The 22,277-nt window shown below is 35.1% G+C and overlaps 1 protein-coding gene across 4 annotated transcripts in view; it reads left to right on the top strand.

The window, feature by feature from the left end:
- LOC135711972 (muscle calcium channel subunit alpha-1-like) overlaps positions 1–22,277 on the top strand; it is a 56,694-nt gene that overhangs the window by 24,255 nt on the left and 10,162 nt on the right. For 2 of the 4 annotated variants that reach the window (XM_065234944.1, XM_065234942.1), the window contains one exon: positions 15,107–15,214. The exons of the other annotated variants lie outside the window; for them this stretch is intronic. In XM_065234944.1, coding sequence (XP_065091016.1) covers positions 15,107–15,214 — 108 coding nt within the window. The remainder of the gene's footprint in view (positions 1–15,106; positions 15,215–22,277) is intronic. 4 annotated transcript variants of the gene reach the window in all.

Below are 22,277 nucleotides of genomic sequence, written 5' to 3'. Positions count from 1 at the left end.
GATTAACGTACCCTATTCTAGTCGAAATTCTAGTACTAGGCAATGTTTGTTTTGATTCGCTATGAAAGTTTGACAGATAAAATGAGGGGTTATTGGTTTTTCCTATGTTTCGAGGGGTGATTCGACAAGCTTGGGACCGAAGATAGTACCAGAGGTGAGCCAAAAAGTTGAGCACGTTTCTTCGGGACCTACTTGTCTTAGAGTTACCTCTATGGTACAACCAACAATCAATACGAAACTAACGATTTTAAATTGGCTCACCACTTTAGTAGCCTATTGGTCCCAAGCAAACGATTAACGTACCCTATTCTAGTTGAAATTCTATTACTACACTATGTTTGTTTCGATTCGCTATGAAAGTTTGACAGATAACATCAGGGGTGTGTGGATTCATGCAGAACATGCAGGGGTGAGTGAAATAGCTTGGGACTGCTTGAGACCGTTGTTCTGGTACTGAGTGAGCCAAAAATAATAATGATTTTCTTCGGGACCCAGTGGTCTTAGAGTTACCTCTATGGTTGTACCATAGAGGTAACTCTAAGACTAGAAGGTCCCGAAATAACGTGCTCAACTTTTTGGCTCAGCTCTGGTACTCTTTTCGGTCCCAAGCTAATCGATTCACCCCTCGAAACATAGGAGATTCCACTAACCCCTCATTTTATCTGTCAAACTTTCATAGCGAATCAAAACAAACATTGCGTAGTACTAGAATTTCGACTAGAATGGGGTGCGTTAATCGTTTGCTTGGGACCAATAGGCTAGTCAAGTAGTGAGCCAATTTAAAATCGTTAGTTTCGTATTGATTGTTGGTACAACAGTGTACTTTGTATGTCTGTACAAGGTATTAGCACAAACGAAGTGACAGACGGAGCGGCTCGAAAACTTTGGTGACTAACCTGCTATTTCAATTTTTCAGTGTACCACATGGCAACACCACTACTACTGGATTGTACCACATGGCAACACTACTACTGGATTGTACCAACAATCAATACGAAACTAACGATTTTAAATTAGCTCACCACTTTAGTAGCCTATTGGTCCCAAGCAAACGATTAACGTACCCTATTCTAGTCGAAATTCTAGTACTACGCAATGTTTGTTTTGATTCGCTGTGAAAGTTTGACAGATAAAATGAGGGGTTATTGGTTTTTCCTATGTTTCGAGGGGTGAATCAATTAGCTTGGGACCGAAGAGAGTACCAGAGCTGAGCCAAAAATTTGAGCACGTTATTTCGGGACCTTCTAGTCTTAGAGTTACCTCTATGAATGTACTAGCATTTTCACCAAATGTATAAGAATGTTTTGGTTCTATCTCTTTCACTCTACTCAAAACTGAAATGCATAAAAAAAATGACAAAATGATACACTCTTTGCACACTGTCAAAGAATCATTGTACACAAAATCAACTTTGTTCAAATCAAAACAAAAAAACTAACCCATCTGGTGGATGATGGCACAAGCTTCCAAGAAAATTCTATTACAGTGAACCACATTATTTTAATGGATTTCTTCGCCAGTTAGTCGTCTGTCACTTCGTTTGTGGTATTAGCAAGACAGAAGTACTACAATAGATCAAATTACAGGTCGTAGTGGTTTTATGTCCCGAACAGATAAAAAAAAGGCTCAAGACGTGTGCCTTAGCGTGTCGAACAGTGTGCCATGCTGTGTTACGGCAGTGTGCAGAATTGATTAGCCCTTGGCTACCATCAATGCTAGAACGGAACCATATTTACACGCAACGGAAAAAGTATCTAATATGAGTTCCATTTACCCTGATCGAAGTTGCATACGGAAAGTTAATATTCAGTTTGAATTTTGTGAATATTTTTTTAAGTTTTTCCAGAAATACGGCATTCATGCCATAAAAAACGGTATTTTGGTGATGGGTCTATGACCGGTATTACCGGACTTCTGTAACGGTAATACCGGTAATGAAACCTCTATTTCTAACTCTGTCAATCGACAGCGACTCTTGTACAAGTTTAACGGTACATTTTTTTTTCATATTTTTAAGTGTCAATAATTAACAAAAAAAAAATTGAAGCGCAAAAAATGTAAAGCGGGGTTTAGACTAGGCAAGTCAAATGATCAACTCAGTTGAATTCAATTGGCTTGAAAAGTTGAGCCTGGTTCAACTTTTTTCAATTCAAGTGAGTTGATCAAGTCAGTTGAATGGCATGGTTTACTCGTTCAATTCGCGTTCAAGTCAGTTGAATTCAACTGACTTGATCAATTGACTTGCCTGATCTAAACCCTGCTTAAGGCACAATTATCGTGATAGAACATTTTGAAGCTAACCTCAAACGAAAGAAGGGCACCGACGGTCTTGTTTGGTGGGTGTTTCACCGATACCGATTTTTTTTTTATAATAATGTTATCCTACCAGAGACGCCATAGCTCAGAAGCTAAAAGGCTCATAGCTGGCAGCCGCTGAAATCCTGCTATGATGTTTTTTTCATTTTACTGGGTACGACGTACACATTAAGGATTGTTATTGTTTTTTGACAATAAATAAAGCATTTATGAAGTACTAATTATATCAGTTAAACTCATCCTATAGAAAGCATCACAAACTATTTGATTTTTAATCCTAAATCTTAACACTATTTTTAAACATTAAAAATTATGAAAAAATTAACATATTTTTTAGGCACGGGGAAAACGGACAGGTACTAGGGGTAAGACGAATATTCTTTGAAATTTTATGTTTCTACATGATAAAAACAATTGAAAAAAATGTATGAATATAGAGGTCATTATGAGTTGCTGCTCTTTCGATTAATATTGCGTTCCCAAACAACTGTGCGGGATTTGAACGATTTGAACTACTGCTTCCCATAAATGTTCATATACAAACTTTAACCTACCGTGATGAACTAGCCATTGGCTAAAGTTCAAAAAAATACCGCAAATTCAGATCACAACCACATTTGTTCATTAAAATCTCCAGCTTTAAAAAAAATCGTTCAAATTTGGCACACTTTTTGGAGACCTCAATACACATCAGAAGAGTATTGGGGAGCAGGGGTTGTGACCAGCCATGACCCACTATGATCATATTTAAGTTATTTAGGTTTTTCTAGTCGTTCTTTCTTTGGTTTGTTTTCCGTCGATCTTGTTTTCCGTACTATTGGTACTTACCGACGCCAGGGAGGCAGAGCACCCTCACCTCAAACTCATGGACCGGGGACCAACGGCTTTACTTCCCTACCGAAAGAAGGCGTGTTCAGTGATTTTATGCCTCAGAAAATCCAGGTGGCGCCGACTGGTATTGAATACAGGCCTTTTGAGGTGAGAGGCAATCACGCTTACCACTACACCACCGGCGCCACTTTTATAGTCGTTGAATGGTAAAATATAGTCATAAGACATGAACATTTGAAATAAACACAACTCTCCAGCAAACCACCATCGTTTGTAAGCTCTTTTGGTGTACTTTCAGATGCAGCTGATCACATTTGAAGTTAACTGCAACTAAAAAAGATTTCTTTTTTCTTGTTTATTATTGTTACTTTAACACTCTTGGGTCATTCGTGACTTGTGTTATGAATGTTAACCACTACGCCGGGGTCGCCCCCAACTAAAAAAGATATATACGTCGAAAATATGGTCAAAAAAGTGTAACATTTAACAATAACTCATTTAATTGAAATGATAAGAGTAAATATAGACGAATTTCACGCTAACTCGACGAAGGAATTGGCAGCACCCTCTCAGATTTAAATGAAACTTTGTGGGTGTGTAGATTTCGTCTACTTAAGCAAATTTGCATACTTATTTTTCTTTTAAACGCTAGACCAACATTTAAAAAGGGCGGATCTTTTTTTATTAATACTTTCTTCAAAAACTTATAACTCAATAATGTCAAGTCCTACAAAAATGTTGCCATAATAAAATACCAAAACATTAAAAATATTATTGCTACACTGAAGAAATATATGTTTAAAATTTAAAACTAAGATTTTCCAAAACATATTTTTTTTAATTCGGAAATTTTTCTACAGATAGGCAGACCATTTATCTATAACTCCTTCATATATCTCAAGATGGGCACTTTTAAAGAAAAAATATTTAACAAAAACTTTTTCGTGTTCGCACTGAATATAATCAATAATTTTTTTTTTTTTTGTGTAGACATAAAAAATATTGAAATGTTGAGACTCATGTGAAACCTTCCGCTCAACCGGATTTCACTCAACAAGCTCCAAATGAAAGGTACACCAAAAAATATATTGAGGACGTATTCAATCCTAATGTGAATTATATAGAAAACTAAATTTTAATGTTATGTGTAATTGGCAGAGTATGAAAAAATGGTGTTGTTATTTCATAAATTTTTATTTTATCTTATTTAGAGAATAACTTATATATATATATATATTATTTCTTAACATTGTCAAACAAAGTAAATTTTTTGGATGCTTCGTTGAATTGGAATATTTCGTAGCTGCAATTTGATTATCGGCAATAGACTGAAAACTGTGAAATTTTTGTGAACCAGATATCGTCTTTGCGTGGTGAAACAAATCTTCTAGTTCTTCTGACATTTTTTCGTATTGCTCAGTAGATATATAACAGAAATTCAATTTTGTGATGCTTTTCTCTGTTTGTTTAACTGCCCAGTCATAGAGCTCTCGTGGGGTTGTAATATTATTTCCGTATTCTTGGGCAACGCTTGCTCTTTTTGCCATTCGTTTTAACGTTCGACCAATAGAATCACAGGGACTTTTGCCATGAGAAGTTGCAAAGAAATGCCAATCTGCTTCCAATTTGTGATACATAGACTGGCAAAATTTTTTTCTGTTCTTATAATGAGCATCTGCTCCATCTGACATAAATGTAATTTAGGAGAAATCTATTGATAGTTTCAAGAACTCTATCAGTTTTGAAATGAACAATTGAACTGCTATTGTATCATGGGCCAATACCTCTAATATTATTATAAAACTAACGTTTTCTATTTTACTGTCCTTCATATAATAAACCACAAAAGGGTGAATAGTTGCCTGAGCGTTATTCCAATGGTAACCCTGAGCAGCGTTCTGAATAATAAATTAATAGTTCTCAGAAAAACCGCAAATTACAATTAATTCATCTTCTTTTAGAGAATCTTTTTTGTTCCTTAGAAATAAAGACTGTTCTTTACAAATAAAGTCATGAGTGATTAACTTATCAATTTTATCTACGAAGTACGTGGCAAACTCATCTGCAGGTTTCATAATGTTCTCCCAGTTACAACGATCCGTAGTTAGCAACTGTTGAAAAATGACATCTTCTTTACCACTTTCTTCTGATAGTGCAGCAAGTTCATCTGCAACTTCAAACAAGCTCGAAAATAAAACTCTGTCGTCCTAATAGAAAAATTACAAAGCAGTTTATTCATTATTTTTTTCCTGAGATACGATTCCTAAACTATTCAACATTGATTATACATTTTCGTGGATTGCGCACACACATACATTATGAGTACCTTTACTATCAAGTAGCTTACAATGTTTAGGTCTCAACGTTGTAAATAAGGTGAAGCCAACTTTAATACTCGCATACGTTTCTTCAAATATTGTATATGCCTCTTTGAAAGACATAATAAGAAGTCGCTTCTGAACCTGTTCTTTTAGGCCATTTCGGATTTCAGACACGTAATCGTTAATTCCAAGCATTGGCATGCATATATCATTACTGTCAAAGAAATCTATAACAGTCTTTTTGTCTAATTCCGTGTCTACTTTGTGCACTACCCGAGCAAAGTCGGTTAACAAAATGAAAGCAAATCGATATTAAAGATTGCAGTTCCTATCATAATGAATACTCATTTTGATTACAATAGTCACGACATTAGTCTGATATCATATTGTGCTTTCATTATGCAGTCAAGACATTTTAAATGAAAGCAACTCAACTTGAAGTTCTGCTGTTAACGTCTTGTTTAAAATTTAAGTTAAGCTTATCTGTCGTTGAACTAACGATTATTGTTTAATTGTTTTGTTTAACACATTTTAGGTCATTCGTAACCAACCCGAGGTGACATTTGAGCTCAAGTCTTTCAGCGTGAGAAGCTTGGATGCTAACCATTTACACCAGGCCCGTATTCAGTCAAACATTATCAATGCAAAATCAGTAATAAAATTGATTTAATTGAAAGCAGGATTAGTTTTCCGTTTGATTCAACAGTGTAAAATTTTGCTCTCATTTTTGATGTGTTAACCGTTAAGTCAACCAAAATGAGATCAAATGGAGTATTCAAAATAAGTTACATCATAACAGCAAATTCTGATTTCAATTTGATCTCTAACTTTGCTCGGGTAGTTATACAAAAAATACCTTGATCTTTCACTAATTTTTTCATTTGTCTTACCATATATATACCGGTGCATTGAACTCTTCTACGATTTTATTTATTGACCAAGAGTGCGGTAACACTGATACAACTTTTATCTGCTCGTTTCTATCATCAGGAGATGAATTAAACTTATTTTTTAATTGTGTTACCATTTCGTCGAATGCTTCTGCTTTACTGATATCTGTTGGATCCATATTAAAAAAAATTCTGTCTACTGCTTGTGTGATGTTTGCTGATTTTGTTACACGGTAATCCATGGTCCTCATGTTGCTTAATGAAATTGGTGAAACATTCAATGTGTGAACGATGCTATTGAATATTTCCACATTATATGGTCTCTGTAACTGGTCCGCTGATGCAATTAATTCTAATGATGGAATTGACGGTACTTTTGTAAGACAAGAAAAGTAAAACATGAATTAATAAGTGTGCAAGGTTTAAGCAAGTATTTTTTTAGCCTACAAATAAAAAAGGTGTAAATTTAAAATATCGATCTGAGTATTCTTACCTGGTATATATCAGGTAGGTGGCCACTTGTTGATGGTTGTTCATCACTTGTTGGTGGTTCATACCCACTTATGGATGGTTGTGGATCGCACAGATCCGAGCGTGGTTTTTTGGATGTATATCTATTGTGCTGAACCAATGCACGGCATGACTGACAAATGTGCATCTGTACATTCAGTTGGTAAGTATATCCCATAGATTGCATTCTTTTAATTAATGCTGGTGTTACGTAACGTAGTTTGTTTCGGTTGCACTTGGGATTCGAAATACCAGCACCGCATTTAAAAACACTTAAGGCATCCATGAGAATAATTGTTATTAAACGTTACAGTAATTTACTTTCTCACTGTCACTGTTTCTACACTATGTACATTGAATAGGGTCATATTTACATCTTCACTTAAATAGCAAATAATGTATACCGTAAAACGGGGTAACGTTGATAGTTTTTTTTTAATATATTCTAAATAATATTTACAGCAATGAATGTTTTTCAAATTTTATATTTTTAAAACAAGTACTGAGGATCCAAGAGTCAGTTCGTCAGTAATATTTTTAAAGGAAATTAAAGCATTTGTACTATGTGTTTAGTTTTGTGACCAAACTTCAGTTTTTTGATTAGGGGTTACTTTGATAATGCTCGATGAATGTAGAAAAACATGGTTGAAATTCAAACAATTTAGTTCTTTGACTATGAAACTTTGTATGAGTATATAATCAGAAAGCATCATAAGCAATAAGAATACCACATTGAATTTGTGATGACTAAAATATATACGTACCCTAATTAACAAAGCACAAGCAATAAAAAAAAAATCTGAAATTGGCCACTAAATACTACAGGGGTGCACCAATAAACAAAAACAATGTTGCAATAGAAATGAAGAAAAAGGCAATAAACAAATAAAAAGCTTCTTTTAATAATTTGAATGTGAACGGTGAAAATGGCAAAAAGGGCAATAGCAAATAGAATACGCTCAATTAAATAAGGATGAATCTCCACTTAATTAGGAAATTTGAGCACTAAATAACTCACCTACGTCACCTGCAGTTGAACATATTTTCCCATAAAAGTGTCAAAATGAGCAATGTTATATTGAAGAACCGCGATAAATAAATCTAAAATGTCCCACACAAAGCGCACAGTTATCACTGTGTAAATCCAAATATGCTGTAAAATCGTGATTATTTCCCCAAAAAGAAAATGAAAACATCTTTTAAAAACTGAAAAAGTTCCAAAAACCATCTGTTGAGAACACTGTCATGGGTAGCACGCCCAACAGATGGCAGTAGTGTGTAAACGTCAAACGCAAAGAAATTAACTATGGGCACCACTGGCGGAGGTGCTATCAGCTAACACATATTTAAATTGACTGTTAAATGCGAGTTCGATGTACAAGATGCGAGTGTTATGTCTGTTTGTCTGTGGTTCTATGAAGATTTGCAGATTTTCAAAAGATATTGTTTTCGTTCTTAGTGACCTTCATGGCCTATAAAATGCTCAATTAGTTTTTCAAAGTGCTAATTTTATACGTTTCTAGCTCATTTCTTATTTTTTGTTAAGCGTTTTTGAAATTTTCCCTGGGACATTCATTGTGCTTTTTGCGTCTTTTTTTACCTTTATAATGGCATTTTCTAGTGCTCTTTTGTGACATATATATTGCTCAAACAGCTGTTTTTAGTGCTCTTTTGATTTTGTTTAATGATACCTTTTTCAATGAGACCCTCATTCGTTAATCTTCTTTATCGACATCGCCTTTGTTAGCAAAGACACAGTATCATTACTTATCGCTATCTTGAAAATACCATATGGAAATTGATCTGCGTTATTGGCTCATGAACTTTCAATCTAATGGAATATTTCCTGAATATGATTGGATCTTTTTTTTATATGGTAGCCCTACTTTTGCTCAATAAAACAGATTAAATTATCCTTAATAAGTAAAAAAAATCTCCTTAAAATAGATCGGGTTGCTCCTTAAATGATTGATCAAAATACGTTAAAAATCTTAAAATGCTCAGTAAATATTTAAAGTAAACTCCCTAAAATAGAGAAAACTCATTCTCAACTCAACTCAAACTCATTCTCAACTCAACTCAAACTCATCATTGTGTGCATTTGTGCATTTTTACTGAACATTTCAGCTGATTTCATGGTACTTATTAACCTTTCTACAGCAGCTTTTCCCATGATATATGGTACAATTACACTTCAAAATGGTGCAAAGCGGTGCATACTAAGGAGCATTTTCAAATGCTTAATGTACAGTTTTCTCTATTTTAGGGAGCGTACTTTAAATATTTACTGAGCATTTTAAGATTTTTAACGTATTTTGATCAATCATTTAAGGAGCAACCCGATCTATTTTAAGGATATTTTTTTAACTTAATAAGGAACATCGTCATTGTTTAATGATTCATTTACCTTTCTACTATTTTATATTGAGCAGTGTTCGTTTTTAATTGCTCATTTTTACTTATCTGCATGAATTATTTTCTTTTCATTAAGAACGATTCATATTTTACGATGGCTCATCCTCATGTTCAAGCATACATTTATCTCCTGGTTTCTGGAACTTTTTCAGTTTCTAAAAGATATTTTCATTTTCTTTTTGGGGAAATAATCACGATTTTACAGCATATTTGAATTTAAACAGTGATAACTGTGCGCTTTATGTGGGACATTTTAGATTTATTTATCGCGGTTATTCAATATGACATTGCTCATTTTGACACTTTTATGGGAAAATATGTTCAACTGCAGGTGACGTCGGTAAGTTATTTGTGCTCAAATTTCCTAATTTAGTGAAGATTCATCCTTATTTAATTGAGCGTATTCTATTTACTGTTGCCCTTTTTGCCATTTTCACCGCCCACGTTCAAATTATTAAAAGAAGCCTTTTTCTTCATTTCTATTGCAACTTTGTTTTTGTTTATTGGTGCACCCCTGTAGTATTTAGTGGCCAATTTCAGATTTTTTTTTTATTGCTCATTTCGCTTTTTTTATTAATGATTAATTGTGCTGCCATTTGTGATGGCTACATCGGAAAGACATTTCATAAGTGATGGTTTGAGTGCTTTTTAAAAAAGGCGAAAAACACGAAAATTGTTTTTTAATAAAATATGTTACACATGCTATATAAAAACTATATGCAATATCAACGGAAATACCCTAAGCTACAATATGGAACCAATGTTCTAATTTAAAATTTAATTTAATTTAAATGTAATCTTTACATTATACTATCAAAGTAATCCGCATTATCAAAGATACCCCGTTTTACGGTACCTATAGACAGGCTTGTGGTCGTACCTACATCGTACCTTTTCTGTACCTACATCTTAAACGGGAAATAATATATATTTTAAAGGTACATTTTGTGACATTGAAACTGGTTTTCTCACTCGTTAAAAATATATTGTTTTTGATTTATGTGATTTGATATATCGACACCCATATTTACTATAACATGTTCCGTCCATATCTCCGAAACTAGTTGACCCTTCCTTAATATTCAAAAGCTTTATAAAAGATCATTTTATTTTGCATTTGGAGTTTAACTCAATCTTATTTAGTGGTAGACGTGAAAAACGTCTATCAAAATTTTTAAATTTGTCGTTCCCACCCTGAAAAAAAAAATCATAGTTTTTATTCAGTGCGGACACGAAAAAGTTTTTGTTGAATCACTTTTTTCCTTTAAAAGTGCCCATCTTGGGATGTATCAACGAGTTGTAGATAAATGGTATGTCTGTCTTTAGAAAAAGTTTCAGATTTAAAAAAAATGTGTTTTTAGAAATCTCATTTTTAAGTTTTAAAAATTATTTTGTGCAGAAAACAGACTTTGTTTTTTTTTTATACTTTCTTCTCAAAACAAATCATCTTTTGGCAACATTTTTGTAAGACTTGACATTATTGAGTAATAATGTTTCGAAGAAAATCATGACAAAAAAGTTCTGCCCTTTCCAAATGTTGGTCTAGATTTTTTTTGAAGAAAATAAGTATGCAAAGTTGCTTAAGTAGAGGAAATCCATACACTTACAAAGTTTCATTGACATCTAAGAGGGTGCTGCCAACCATTTGTCGAGTTAGCGTGAAATTCGTCAATAGTATCTTCGAGAAAGTTGCGTATTATAACTAAAAAGAAACTATGTAGAAAATTGAAAACATGTAAAAGTTAAAAATACGTTACATTTTGCAATAAAAACTGTTTTTTTGGGGTTCATTTTTGAAAAAACAATCCCTCCTACAAAGCAAGTTAAAATGTTGACGTTTTATACATAGTTGTTAGTTTTAATTTTCCCACAATATTTCTCAAAACATCAACCATCTATCTCAATGTTGTGAAAAAATAAATATCTCATATCATTTTAGGGGGATTAATCCCAAAACTCATGCCTTCTAAAGATGACACAGATCATGCTCATCAACTTTGCTCAAGACGTTGCCTCTTGAAACACGCTATTCATGGCGCTATTAATTTAGAGCACGAAATTTTTTTAATAATTTTGAGCCAATTTGTACTTTGTGGAGATAAAAAAAAAGTTATGTAGTAAGATAAGATGACGAAGACATTCTGAGGTGACCATACATACTGAGCTGTGAGGGGCCATACCACGTGACTCATTGCATAATTGAAAAATTGATTTGAATTGTTACATAGTTGAAGATTTTCAGAACAAATCTTGGTCAGCCAGATGTCTCGAAACAAAGATCTCTGATCACCTGATGGAATATTTTTGGAGTCACCTTGCATCATGAGAATATATCCGAGAGATATGAACAGTTTGAACGTCTTCAGTACAATTGTACCTGATCAATCCTGAAGTTTAACAAAAAAAAAAGCAGACGCTTTGAAGGACTTTGGAATAATTTTCAAGCTGCCGTGTTGCCCCGTAACGTGGGTAGATCACCTTTTCGTGGTACATGGTCATTATCAGTGTCATTCCTTAATTTTGTTGCTAAGGAATCCAATTTTGACTGACAAAGGGGCGCGCCTTTGGAGGGTGTTTCAACACTCCGAAGGGTATAAATAGCGGGACCGTTCAATTAGAGTCGGATCCTTGCGATAAATGCGAGGATGACAACTGATATTTTGGAGACATGGAGGTCTTTTGAATAATTTCTGAGCAACCTGGTATCTTGAAAAATGCATGGGAGATATGATTTTGAATGTTGAGCAGTATAATATTGTAGATCTTTGATCACCTGGAGGCCTTTGCAATAATTTCTGCGCAACCTGATATGATGAGAGAATATCTGAGAGATGTGATTTGAATTGTTGGGCAGATGAAGATCTTTAAAATGATACATGATCAAGCTGACGTCTTTAAAAAATAAACTGAGAAGTTTTTTGGGATGTATCCTCACTTGGATGACGTTTATATCTCCTGGGACGCTGGCATCGTGCGTTGTAAACGCTAGTGACAAACAGGCTTGGCAGATTAAGATAGAGAGCTTTTACAGCCATTACAATTACGTCTTCTAAGTTATATAATCTGCGGTGTATACTGTAGCAAAGCTTACAATGCCTTTTTCAAAGCACACCAACACGCACACACATACACACACGCACCATATATTTATCATATACCATATACCATATACCATATCATGAGTTATGATTTTTTTTAAAACAAGCAGGTTAGGGTGGCCCCTAGACAATCGGCATTCTTTAAATATATGACGCATATTTTTGCTAAGTTGTTATCTCTTTTATTTGAAAAGTTATGGCTAGTTTTTCCTGAAAAATATTACTTTTTTTTTAATTAATTTAAATGCTTTAAACAGAAAAAGCTCTTGCAGATATATGAAATCAAATGTTTCAAAATCGGTTTGCTCCATTTTGAGATATTTGCAATTGAAAAGAGCCATTTTTTCGAAAAAAAATAACCTTTAACTTTCTAATCAAAAAAGATAATAACCTAGTTGCTTGAGCAAAAATCTGCGTCATTAAAAGTTCTAAATGTAATCAGAACAATGTTTTTACGAGAAATTAACGCATGAAAATATATTCAAGAAATTATATTTTAGTGGCCACCCTAACCTGCTGTTTAAAAAAAAATCATAACTCATGAACCATAAGAGATAAAAACGTTGTGTCTTCAACAAAGTTGCTTTGAATTTATAGTACTACAACTGTTTAGAACACTGCTTTGGTCTACCTCAAATAATAAAAAAAGTTTGTATTTTTAATTCACTACTTTTACGAACATAAAGATTGAACAAAGAATATGAAGCAACTTTCCCCAAGAAAGCATATACCTAAAACTGACGGTTTGGGCGCAAACATTTTTGTCTTCCTAAATACGGCTTTGGGACCATTGTGCATTGGTTTTGGTTCTACTATACTTATTTTTGTGACGTCTTGATTGTCAAGTTTTCTTCGTACACACTTAGATTTTTTCGCCGAGATGGGCACCACCGAGCAGCTCGGCATTTTATTTTGCTGCATCTCAGTGAAAAACTTGCCGAGATTCAGCTAACAAACGGGAATTTTGCCGAGATCTCAGCTAACAAACATATTTTTTGCTGAATTTCCAGCTAAATAAAATGCCGAGCTGCTCGGTGGTGCCCATCTCGGCAAAAAAATCTAAGTGTGTACAGCTAAAAAAACATCTATTTCAACTGTTTTTTTTTTTGCCTATTTGCAACAATTTTGAGGTTATGGCCAACTTATGTTCTAAGGGTGACGGTGTGAACATTTTTTGGTGTGATAATATTATTTAGCTGGGTATCTAATCTAGGGAAAATGGCGCGAGTAACGTATTTATTTTGAGTAATATCTCGTTCACATTACAGCGTATATCACGTGATATACGCTGCCTTGCAATGAGCACTCATACATCTAGTTTTCACTGGAATTCCTATGTATGAGTGCTCATTGCAAGACAGCCTATATTACGTGATATAGGCAGTAATGTTAACGGGGTATAAAGTATCACTCGACCAAGATTTTGGCACTTATCGTTTTCCGATATAAGGAATAAGCGTGGATCATTCACAACTCAACATCATTTGTACCCTTTCAATTCGTATTGAGGTAAAGTTAGTTAGGTTATCTTTATTAAGGAGAATATCATTTGCATTGAGGTCCCCAACAACTGTGTCAAATTTTAATCAATTAGGATACGATCTGGATTTGCGGGAGAATGTTAAATTTCGTATGGACAAATGTATCGGAAATGGATCTTTGCGTGTAAAAAATTCAAAAGTTGCCCAATGTTCATCAAAACCATACGAACTTTAAAGTTCTCCCGCAAATCCAGATCAAAGCCAAATTCTTTCAAATTTGGCAGAGTTGCTGGAGACGTCAATACAAAGCGAAGAGCGGTGGAGAGCAGGGGGACCCACCCTAATGAGCATGCTAAAATTTTCCGGAGTAAAGTTGATGTTATATTATTATTATTATTATTATTTATTAGTGACACTTTATCACTTCTGTGACATTCGTGTGTCTGATTTTATATGTTGTTCAAGATATGTGTGTCATATATACCATATATATTTGTGGCCATTCAAATATGGCTATTTTTCCCACCAGACAAGATCGTCTGGCTAATTAATTTGCAGGATTATTGATAATCATAATATAAATAGTTGCTTCTTTACTCGTATATTTTGTATTGTATTATTTATTTTTATTATTTCTCTACAACAAATAATGCTGTATTCAAGGTAAAGTGTTAACAAACGACAATACAGATTATATTTTAAATGATAGTTTTATGTTTCGTGCATTCTTAATTAACAAGCAACTTTTCCAATCAATTTTAGGTAAGCATGATCTCATCATATGTAGAAACTAAAATCTGTCATAGCATTAATATATATATAATAGGGTATCTATAAATTTGAATAATATTGAAAAGCTATGTTCTGTTCCTCATCAACATACATTAAAAAAAACTCGGTAAGCACACACGTCGTCGTACATTGTTATAAGGTTGATAAGGTAGCGCAGCACTTAAAAACACAAACATGAACACCCCTGCATTTTCATAGGCTGACAAATGACCAGATTGTTATCATAATAAACACTAATTCAGCACCTTAAGGTTTAATTCTATATTTACAGTAATCAATAATCTTTTCCATTGTTTCAATTCATTTATTACTATCATTCCCTACATAACAAAATTGAAACCCAAATTTCGAATTGTGTGTAAAACGTCAAAAACAACGATGGACAAAAACGTATCACATCATATCCAACGCCTCAACCTGATAATATGCCTTCCAACGCGATCTCTCATCAGTACGTAGTGAAATGTGTGATAGTTGCTATAAAAACCATAGGCAACATTATGCTTGTGACATATCTACTTCAGTTTATGTTCGCTGTTATTGGAGTACAATTGTTCAAGGTAATTTTATGTTTTAAATAGGCTAAGCGTTCTTTTACTTTGTTCAATATATGCACTTATAAAATGTTGTGGTAGAATTAGTAAGAATGTTTTTGTTTGGAGGTTATAATTACACGGTTGTATACAATTACATTACATTTATGCAATATGACTTGTTTCAGTTACTACCAAACGTTGAAATTCATCTACTGCTGGTTGTATAGAATAGTGTTCTGCGTATCGCTTTCAGTTTATTTTCACACAAACTAAAATTTAGGATGAAAGGATACTGTCTTACATGTTTGAATAACGGCTTCAGTGCAAACTGAATGAAAATAAATATTTATAACCGCAATTTTGCAAATAGCTTTATATCAACTTACCGTTGAAGATTATCAAAATCTTTCTACTAATCAATTGTTTAAAATGATGTGCATTTAATCAAATAGTTCAAAATTAACGTAGTAAAGGCATCCAAGGAATAACGATGAATTCTGATCGAGAAATTATTAATTGATAATAATTATATGTATGTAAGAGACTAGTGTTGTCTGTCTGTCTGTCTGTTTATTTTTCTGTCACGCTTATATTCGCACAGGTTGGTGATGGATCTAATAGACAAATGGCTGGACACTATACAAGCTTCAAGACGGTCCAAATTTGCAAAGAAGACATGTGTGACCATTTATATGCAAGGCGTATGCTTATTACTTCAGGGTATAAGGGGATTTATATCCATGTATCGACGATTGTCGATTACCGTTGTGTAATATTTTATATTTGCACCATTTCTGGTTGAATTACATTCAACGTGTATAAGCTAAATGCTATTTTGAGGCTACTCAGTAACTGGGTAGATCGCACTCATTTTTGCATGCTGTATGGAGATGTCAAAAAATGAGGTTTTGTTCGGATAAGTGGAGAGTGAGAATCTGGATAGATATTCTTGGAAAATGATATTAAAATGGCACACTTTGAAGTTGTGAACAAGCGATTTTTGCGCAGTGAGTCTAAAATCCGTTTATAGAAGTGAAGCAGTGAAAATGGAGCAGTTCCGTAACAGCCCTGGATGACGAAACCATCAGCAGCTAAACAGCAAAAAAAGTTATCTTCCATTTAATTCCACTTAATTATTTTTTTGTATCCACATACGTATTTTGACTACAATGTGCAGTCTTTATCAGTGTCAATCCTACTAAAGACTTATCAAAATATAGTACTCATCCCCTGATCTATAGCATGGAATTAAATAGAAGATATTTTTTTTTGTTTCAAAGCATTTCACTAACAATCAAATGTCATTACTTCAGCAGCTAGTTGGTGATTCATGAAAGTAACAAACAGTTCCCGAAAGTATGTTAGGATTTTTTGGATGAAGTTGATGGAGACCATCCAGACTGAAGCAATTTAAATACATAGGGGAAACGGATGTAATGTCGGCCTAAATGTCCCTTATTTGGGCCCATAGATAAATTCAGCAATCGACTAAATTTTCTATAGTGACCAAAAATATCTATAAGTACCGTCCCAATGACGTGTTCATCTAGATAAAATTGATAAACAGCAGATTTTCAGCGATGGGCCCAATCTTAGATCCTGGCCTATGGACATTAGAGCCATTTCCCCTATTATCTCATTTTTATTTTTTATTTTTACAATTTACGAGTTACGAAATGATTTGGTAGAAAAAATACAGAATTTACATATTTTTTATATTCTTCTTGGACGAAATAATGGGGCATTCATTCGTTTCTATCTAAATGGGTAAAGTTTACTCAGTTGACAAATGTCATCATCTGAGTAAACCTTACCCACTTTCCTCCATAGGCACGTTTTCTCAGATTTGAGTAAAACCTTATTTTCCTATTTTTGGGTAACTTCCCTTTTGGCTGGACTAAGTGACTTTCGATCAAAAAATTAGTAGCCAGCGCGAATCAAAACTACCAAAAACATGCGTTTTTATTTGAACGTAAACGGTAAACGATATTTTAGAAGGGTAGCTTTTAAGAGAAGTTGGTAGATTAATTAGAAGAACAATGATCTAATCAAATTTTCTAAACTCAAATTTTACACCTGGTACATCAGATTTTCTAAATTGGCTTAAAAGTGGTCATTGTCCTCAGCAAAGTTATAAATAATGCATATTCTAGCAACTTCGCTAAGTTTCAAATTTCGTATACTAGTCTAGTCTAGTCTAGTCTAGTCTACACATACACAGCCAGTACTTGAAAGAATCCTGGAAAATGATACATCTATCATTTTTCTTGTCATTATTAATGCCTGCTGCACATCAAGGATGTGAAACAAACAATAAAGCGGCCAGGCCTACTGTGTAGCGTTAAGTTAATTTTTGTGGAAGTGAATGTTTACCATGTCTACTTAATAAGTATAGACAGTGGTTAACATTTAATCCACAGGTAATCAAAGAGCGGGGACATACCGTACCAACCGCTCCGTATGCAGGGCTATATAAATCGTTGGGAGTGACAGAGCTAAGAAAGTTAATGTACACTCCTTGATTGTCCGATCTCCTGGGATGGAACACAGGTATTTACCCCTTGTGTTCGAGCGTACAGTCCTCCCTCCGTACAAGCGTGGACGGCACCGCCAACCCACTGCCATCCCTCAATCGATCCAGCCGACCTCAGTCGAAGGACAACAGAGAGCGGTGTGCGGACGTAACCTATACGGAGGGAATGCTGTATTTGCCTAGGTTATAGCGCCCTTGCTCGCTACCATTTTCTTCTAGCGGTTGGGACCTGAGCACTAACTCTTGTCCTAGCCCTATATGGCATATGGTTATAGCGCCATTACTCGCTTTCTGAAGAGAAAAGAAGGGAAGGGAAGGAGAGGAAAAGGACTTGGGAAAAGGAAATGCGGAATTCCTTTCCTCATTAGTATTTGTATCGTCAACTTTTATGAAAACTATATAAATCATTCTTCCTTGGTCAGAGGTATTATTACGACATTTGAATAAGATTGTCTTATCATTTCCCTAATAAAAATAACCATAAAAGAGAGCTTAACGACGTGTTCGGGGTATCATCCAAACCCTATGTGGGATGGTTTACCTATCCGAGATACAGTTCGTTTATGGTATTTGTTTATTAGGGTTGTTATTCAAAATTTAATGTTATAATGATCAACATAGCTTTGGATTATCCAATATAAATCGGTAACACTGTCCTGCAACCGATGTAGGAAGCACCAAAGAATATATATAGACAAATCTCAAAAACACAGTTTTAACTGATAGTACTTTATAAACATCAAACTGTGCGGAAATATTGGATCCTGCCAATTATTAGCACCAGAATAAATTGCAACGGACTCACCAAATTGATCCATGAACGATGTCTTGTTACAGTGATCTCCATACTCAAGGGTTGGTTGACTGGGCTCGAAAATAGGTTTTCCTATTCTTAGTATCGGACAAGCGAACCAAAAATCCTGTATGGCCAATCAGTTGATTAGTCAGATGATGAAAGCACAATTGTGGCTGAATGGATTCAGGCTGCTAATCTGAGAATCTGACCCACTTGTAAGGAACACAAAGAGCCACAAAGAACAACCAATGGTGCTAGGTTCCGAGATGATCAGTGGTTTAAGAACTCTGGGATGGCAAATAGTTGAAGGAACACTAATTACAACTTCACAAAAGTCTAGAAAAAACGGAGCAAAAATTGACGGCTGAAAATTTTCTAAGTCTCCCTTCGAGCACAGCTCACTACGATCTCCTAAGTTTCAAATTTCGTATACTGTATAAAAACCCTAATTTTGTTAGAAGTTTTCCGAAATCTCATTTTAGCAACATTATATGTTCTAGAAAGTCAGGGATCATATATTTGGATGGAAAATGGCCTATTTTTATGGATTAAATAACTTTTGAACTTTTAATTTTAACACCTTAATATCTTCTAAAAAAACTTATGACTTAATGATATTCAAAACGTTCTAGAACACATCATGCTACTAAAATGAGATTTCGTAGTTTTTTTTTTAACAAAAATCGATTTCTGAAGGGTTTTATAAAAACGTTAATTAACACATCATACAGTCAATATACTGAGTATACATCTTTAGAAAAGTTGCTAGAATTACAAACTTATCTGAAGGCACTAAACACCTTTAAACTATTTAGAATATTTTATTTTTTCAGTACTCTCTAGCTGGATATATCATCTATGTTCTACTATCATCAAAATATGCTGTATCAACTTTTCTGAAGCAAATACGCTTCTAAAATAACGTTTGCACACCTCAATTTAAAAAAAATACACTGAAGTCTTTTTTATCCGTTTTTTTTTCACGCGGTTTTTTTTACACGGTATTTTTACACGGTTTTTCGCGATTTACACGTTACGTTTTTAACGATTTCTCGACAACGATACAACCTATCGACTTGATTCCAATCACATTATCCGTTTCAAGCTATAGGTAATCGAATGGCATACTTAAAAAAATCACAATTTTTGGTGCAAATACAAAAAATTTAAAATATGTCTATATGGACCATAGCATGCTATAATTACAAATGGCATCAAAATCCGATTTTTTAAAACATTTTAACATGTGAAAAATCAAAATCTCGTAGGTTTTTTCTACATGGTACGTATTCCCCGTGTAAAAAAGACCTGAGTGTACATGTTTTTGGTAGGTTTGAACCACCACTGTGCATTCAACATTATTGGAATCAATCAACATTCCATTATTATAGGAAACAAAGTTAACAACTACCACAACAACTGAAATAATGTTCCTATTAATTTGAGGAAGAGGCTACCAGAAACTCGCTATTCTAATGGTCAGGGTTACTAGAAGGTCAAACTAAAAATGCACGGAATGTCGTCCATACATACATACATACATACATACATTTATTTGTACAACATCACATTTAAGATAAGACATAATACTCGGTTTGTGGCCGCCGCTCTCCATCCTCGGTCATGCCCAATGCTCGCTAGATCACGCTCTACCTGGTCCGCCCATCGTGCTCTCTGCGCTCCACGCCTTCTTGTGCCAACCGGATCAGTGGCGAACACCAACTTTGCAGGGTTGTTGTCCGGCATTCTGCCCACCGCATCCTTCCAACTTTGGCCACCTTCTGGATGCTGGGTTCAAAGTAAAGTGCAGCGAGCTCGTGGTTCATTCTTCGCTGCCACGCAACGTTCTCCTGCACACCGCCGAAGATCGTACTTAGCACACGTCGCTCGAAAACTCCGAGTGAGTGTCGTCCATATTATCCATATTATGAATGGCTTTTTAGGCTCGACAAAATCGTTTTAACGTACAGAATTAGAGTTAAATCGATTGTCGATAGTGGCCCACTAGTAGTGGGTTATTTCGGTTTTCAATGGCACCGATAATATTGACCCTCTCTTTTCCATGGTAGTATAGGTCATTCCTAACTTTTCTGTCCGTCTCATGATTATCAATCAAGAATTCCAACGACACTGGTGTTTGAGTGGTATACGTGACAGAGACCGACGTTAGTTAAAGGGGAAAAAGTCTACAACAGTCATCTTTTACTTTTGCTTCTCAGTGTGCTCATCATTATCTTCAATTCTTTGTGTTCCTTAAATAATCAAGTGATCAACAATTAAATAAAATGCTAATACTTTTGTTCAAGCACTGTTTTCGAAATCATTGCATCTCAAAACCTACAAAAATAGAACGAATAAATTTATAATAAAAAAACAATTTAGTACCCTTGGTAATTCAAACCTTCTCCATGGTAATCCATGAAATTATTTTGTTATTCAGAAACACTAGAATCACCTGTAACCAGTGGTGTGTCTGTCTGTCTAAGATTGGTGAGATTGTCGCGAATTTAGTGTTTCGATTTATTTTAAATGTTATGAATGCCAGGAAAGGATTCAAATATTAGTGCCAACACCGCCCACCACTCACTGGACAGCACGCAACCATTCCACGAAGTTCCGCTACTCACAGCCAGATGCCGCTGACAGTAAAATTGGCAGACCATCGGGAGGTGGTGTAAAGGGGGCCATGATGGGGCGAAATTGGGCTGAAGGAAAATGGATCAATGATCGAAAGCGCAAGGAAATCACCCGCCATCGTTGCTAGCCAATTTCCTGGCCAAAGTCAAAAGTGGTAGTCGAATACCAAGCTAGACAAACCCAAAACGAATGTGATATATGTACATCTATTCAGAATGAAAGATCGTTATTCGAAAAGGGAAATAAAGTTATTAGTCTGCACGAGTCTTGAGGCGTGAAACTCGATCAGTAGTGGAGGAGGAGCCAATCTACTAAAATATCCAGGTAAAAAATCCTTCAAGCCAAAACCCGAATTGTTCTCATCATTAACCGCCATCATGGTATCCTATTGTGCCCATAGGACCCCGTAATTTACCGTTAACATTTATCTACGGCGTGGTCAGACCCCGTAGTGTTCGTTGTGTTCGACCTACTGCGGTCAAACCCCAGAGTTATCGTGTAAATACAACCGTATTCCGATCCATCCTAGAACCAGCCGCGTTTTACTAGTCCGTGTTCATCGCCATTGTGGATCTGCCTTGAGCGTCGTGGACTCGTTATACCGTTCGCGAACGGCTCGGCAAACGGTATCGTGGGAGCACCCATAGGAGGATAGAAGAGTGAAGTGTTAAGAGGTAAATCGACTGGGCGACCCACAGTCGAAACCGAGGGACGAAGAACAGAAACAAAAGAAAGGAGAAAGTGAAGTTGAAGGTGTAGCGGAACGGAGGAGAAGGGGCCCCCATCGACGACGGAAGACGAAGGAATAACTAGTGAGGGCAAAGGTAGGAGATAGCCGATAAGAAAGTAGGAAAGTTAGGGAAATAAAAGAGACCTGTGTGAAAGTTCATCGGGGTGTGTTAAGAGTATTTGAGTGTTTCCTTGGCCACGATAGTCACACGTGTATGGCAACCCTGATGAAGTGTAAAGGGGGGTCTCATTAGTGCTGGGCAAGGAGTACCCCACCTGTTACACACCTTTAAAATGCCCAAATAACCTGGAAAACAACAAATGGACTTTTAAAACACTGAATTTGTCTTAAAGCAAACAAAATTACTTTATAAACATCAAAACAGTCTCAA

The sequence above is a fragment of the Ochlerotatus camptorhynchus genome, unplaced genomic scaffold, assembly GCF_037179485.1.
Source record: "Ochlerotatus camptorhynchus isolate MF236.1 unplaced genomic scaffold, CSIRO-AGI_Acam_v1.1 ptg000448l, whole genome shotgun sequence".
Classification (NCBI taxonomy): Eukaryota; Metazoa; Arthropoda; class Insecta; order Diptera; family Culicidae; genus Ochlerotatus; species Ochlerotatus camptorhynchus.
The sequence above is the reverse complement of the archived record's forward strand: the minus strand, read 5'-3'. Positions and strand labels throughout refer to the sequence as shown.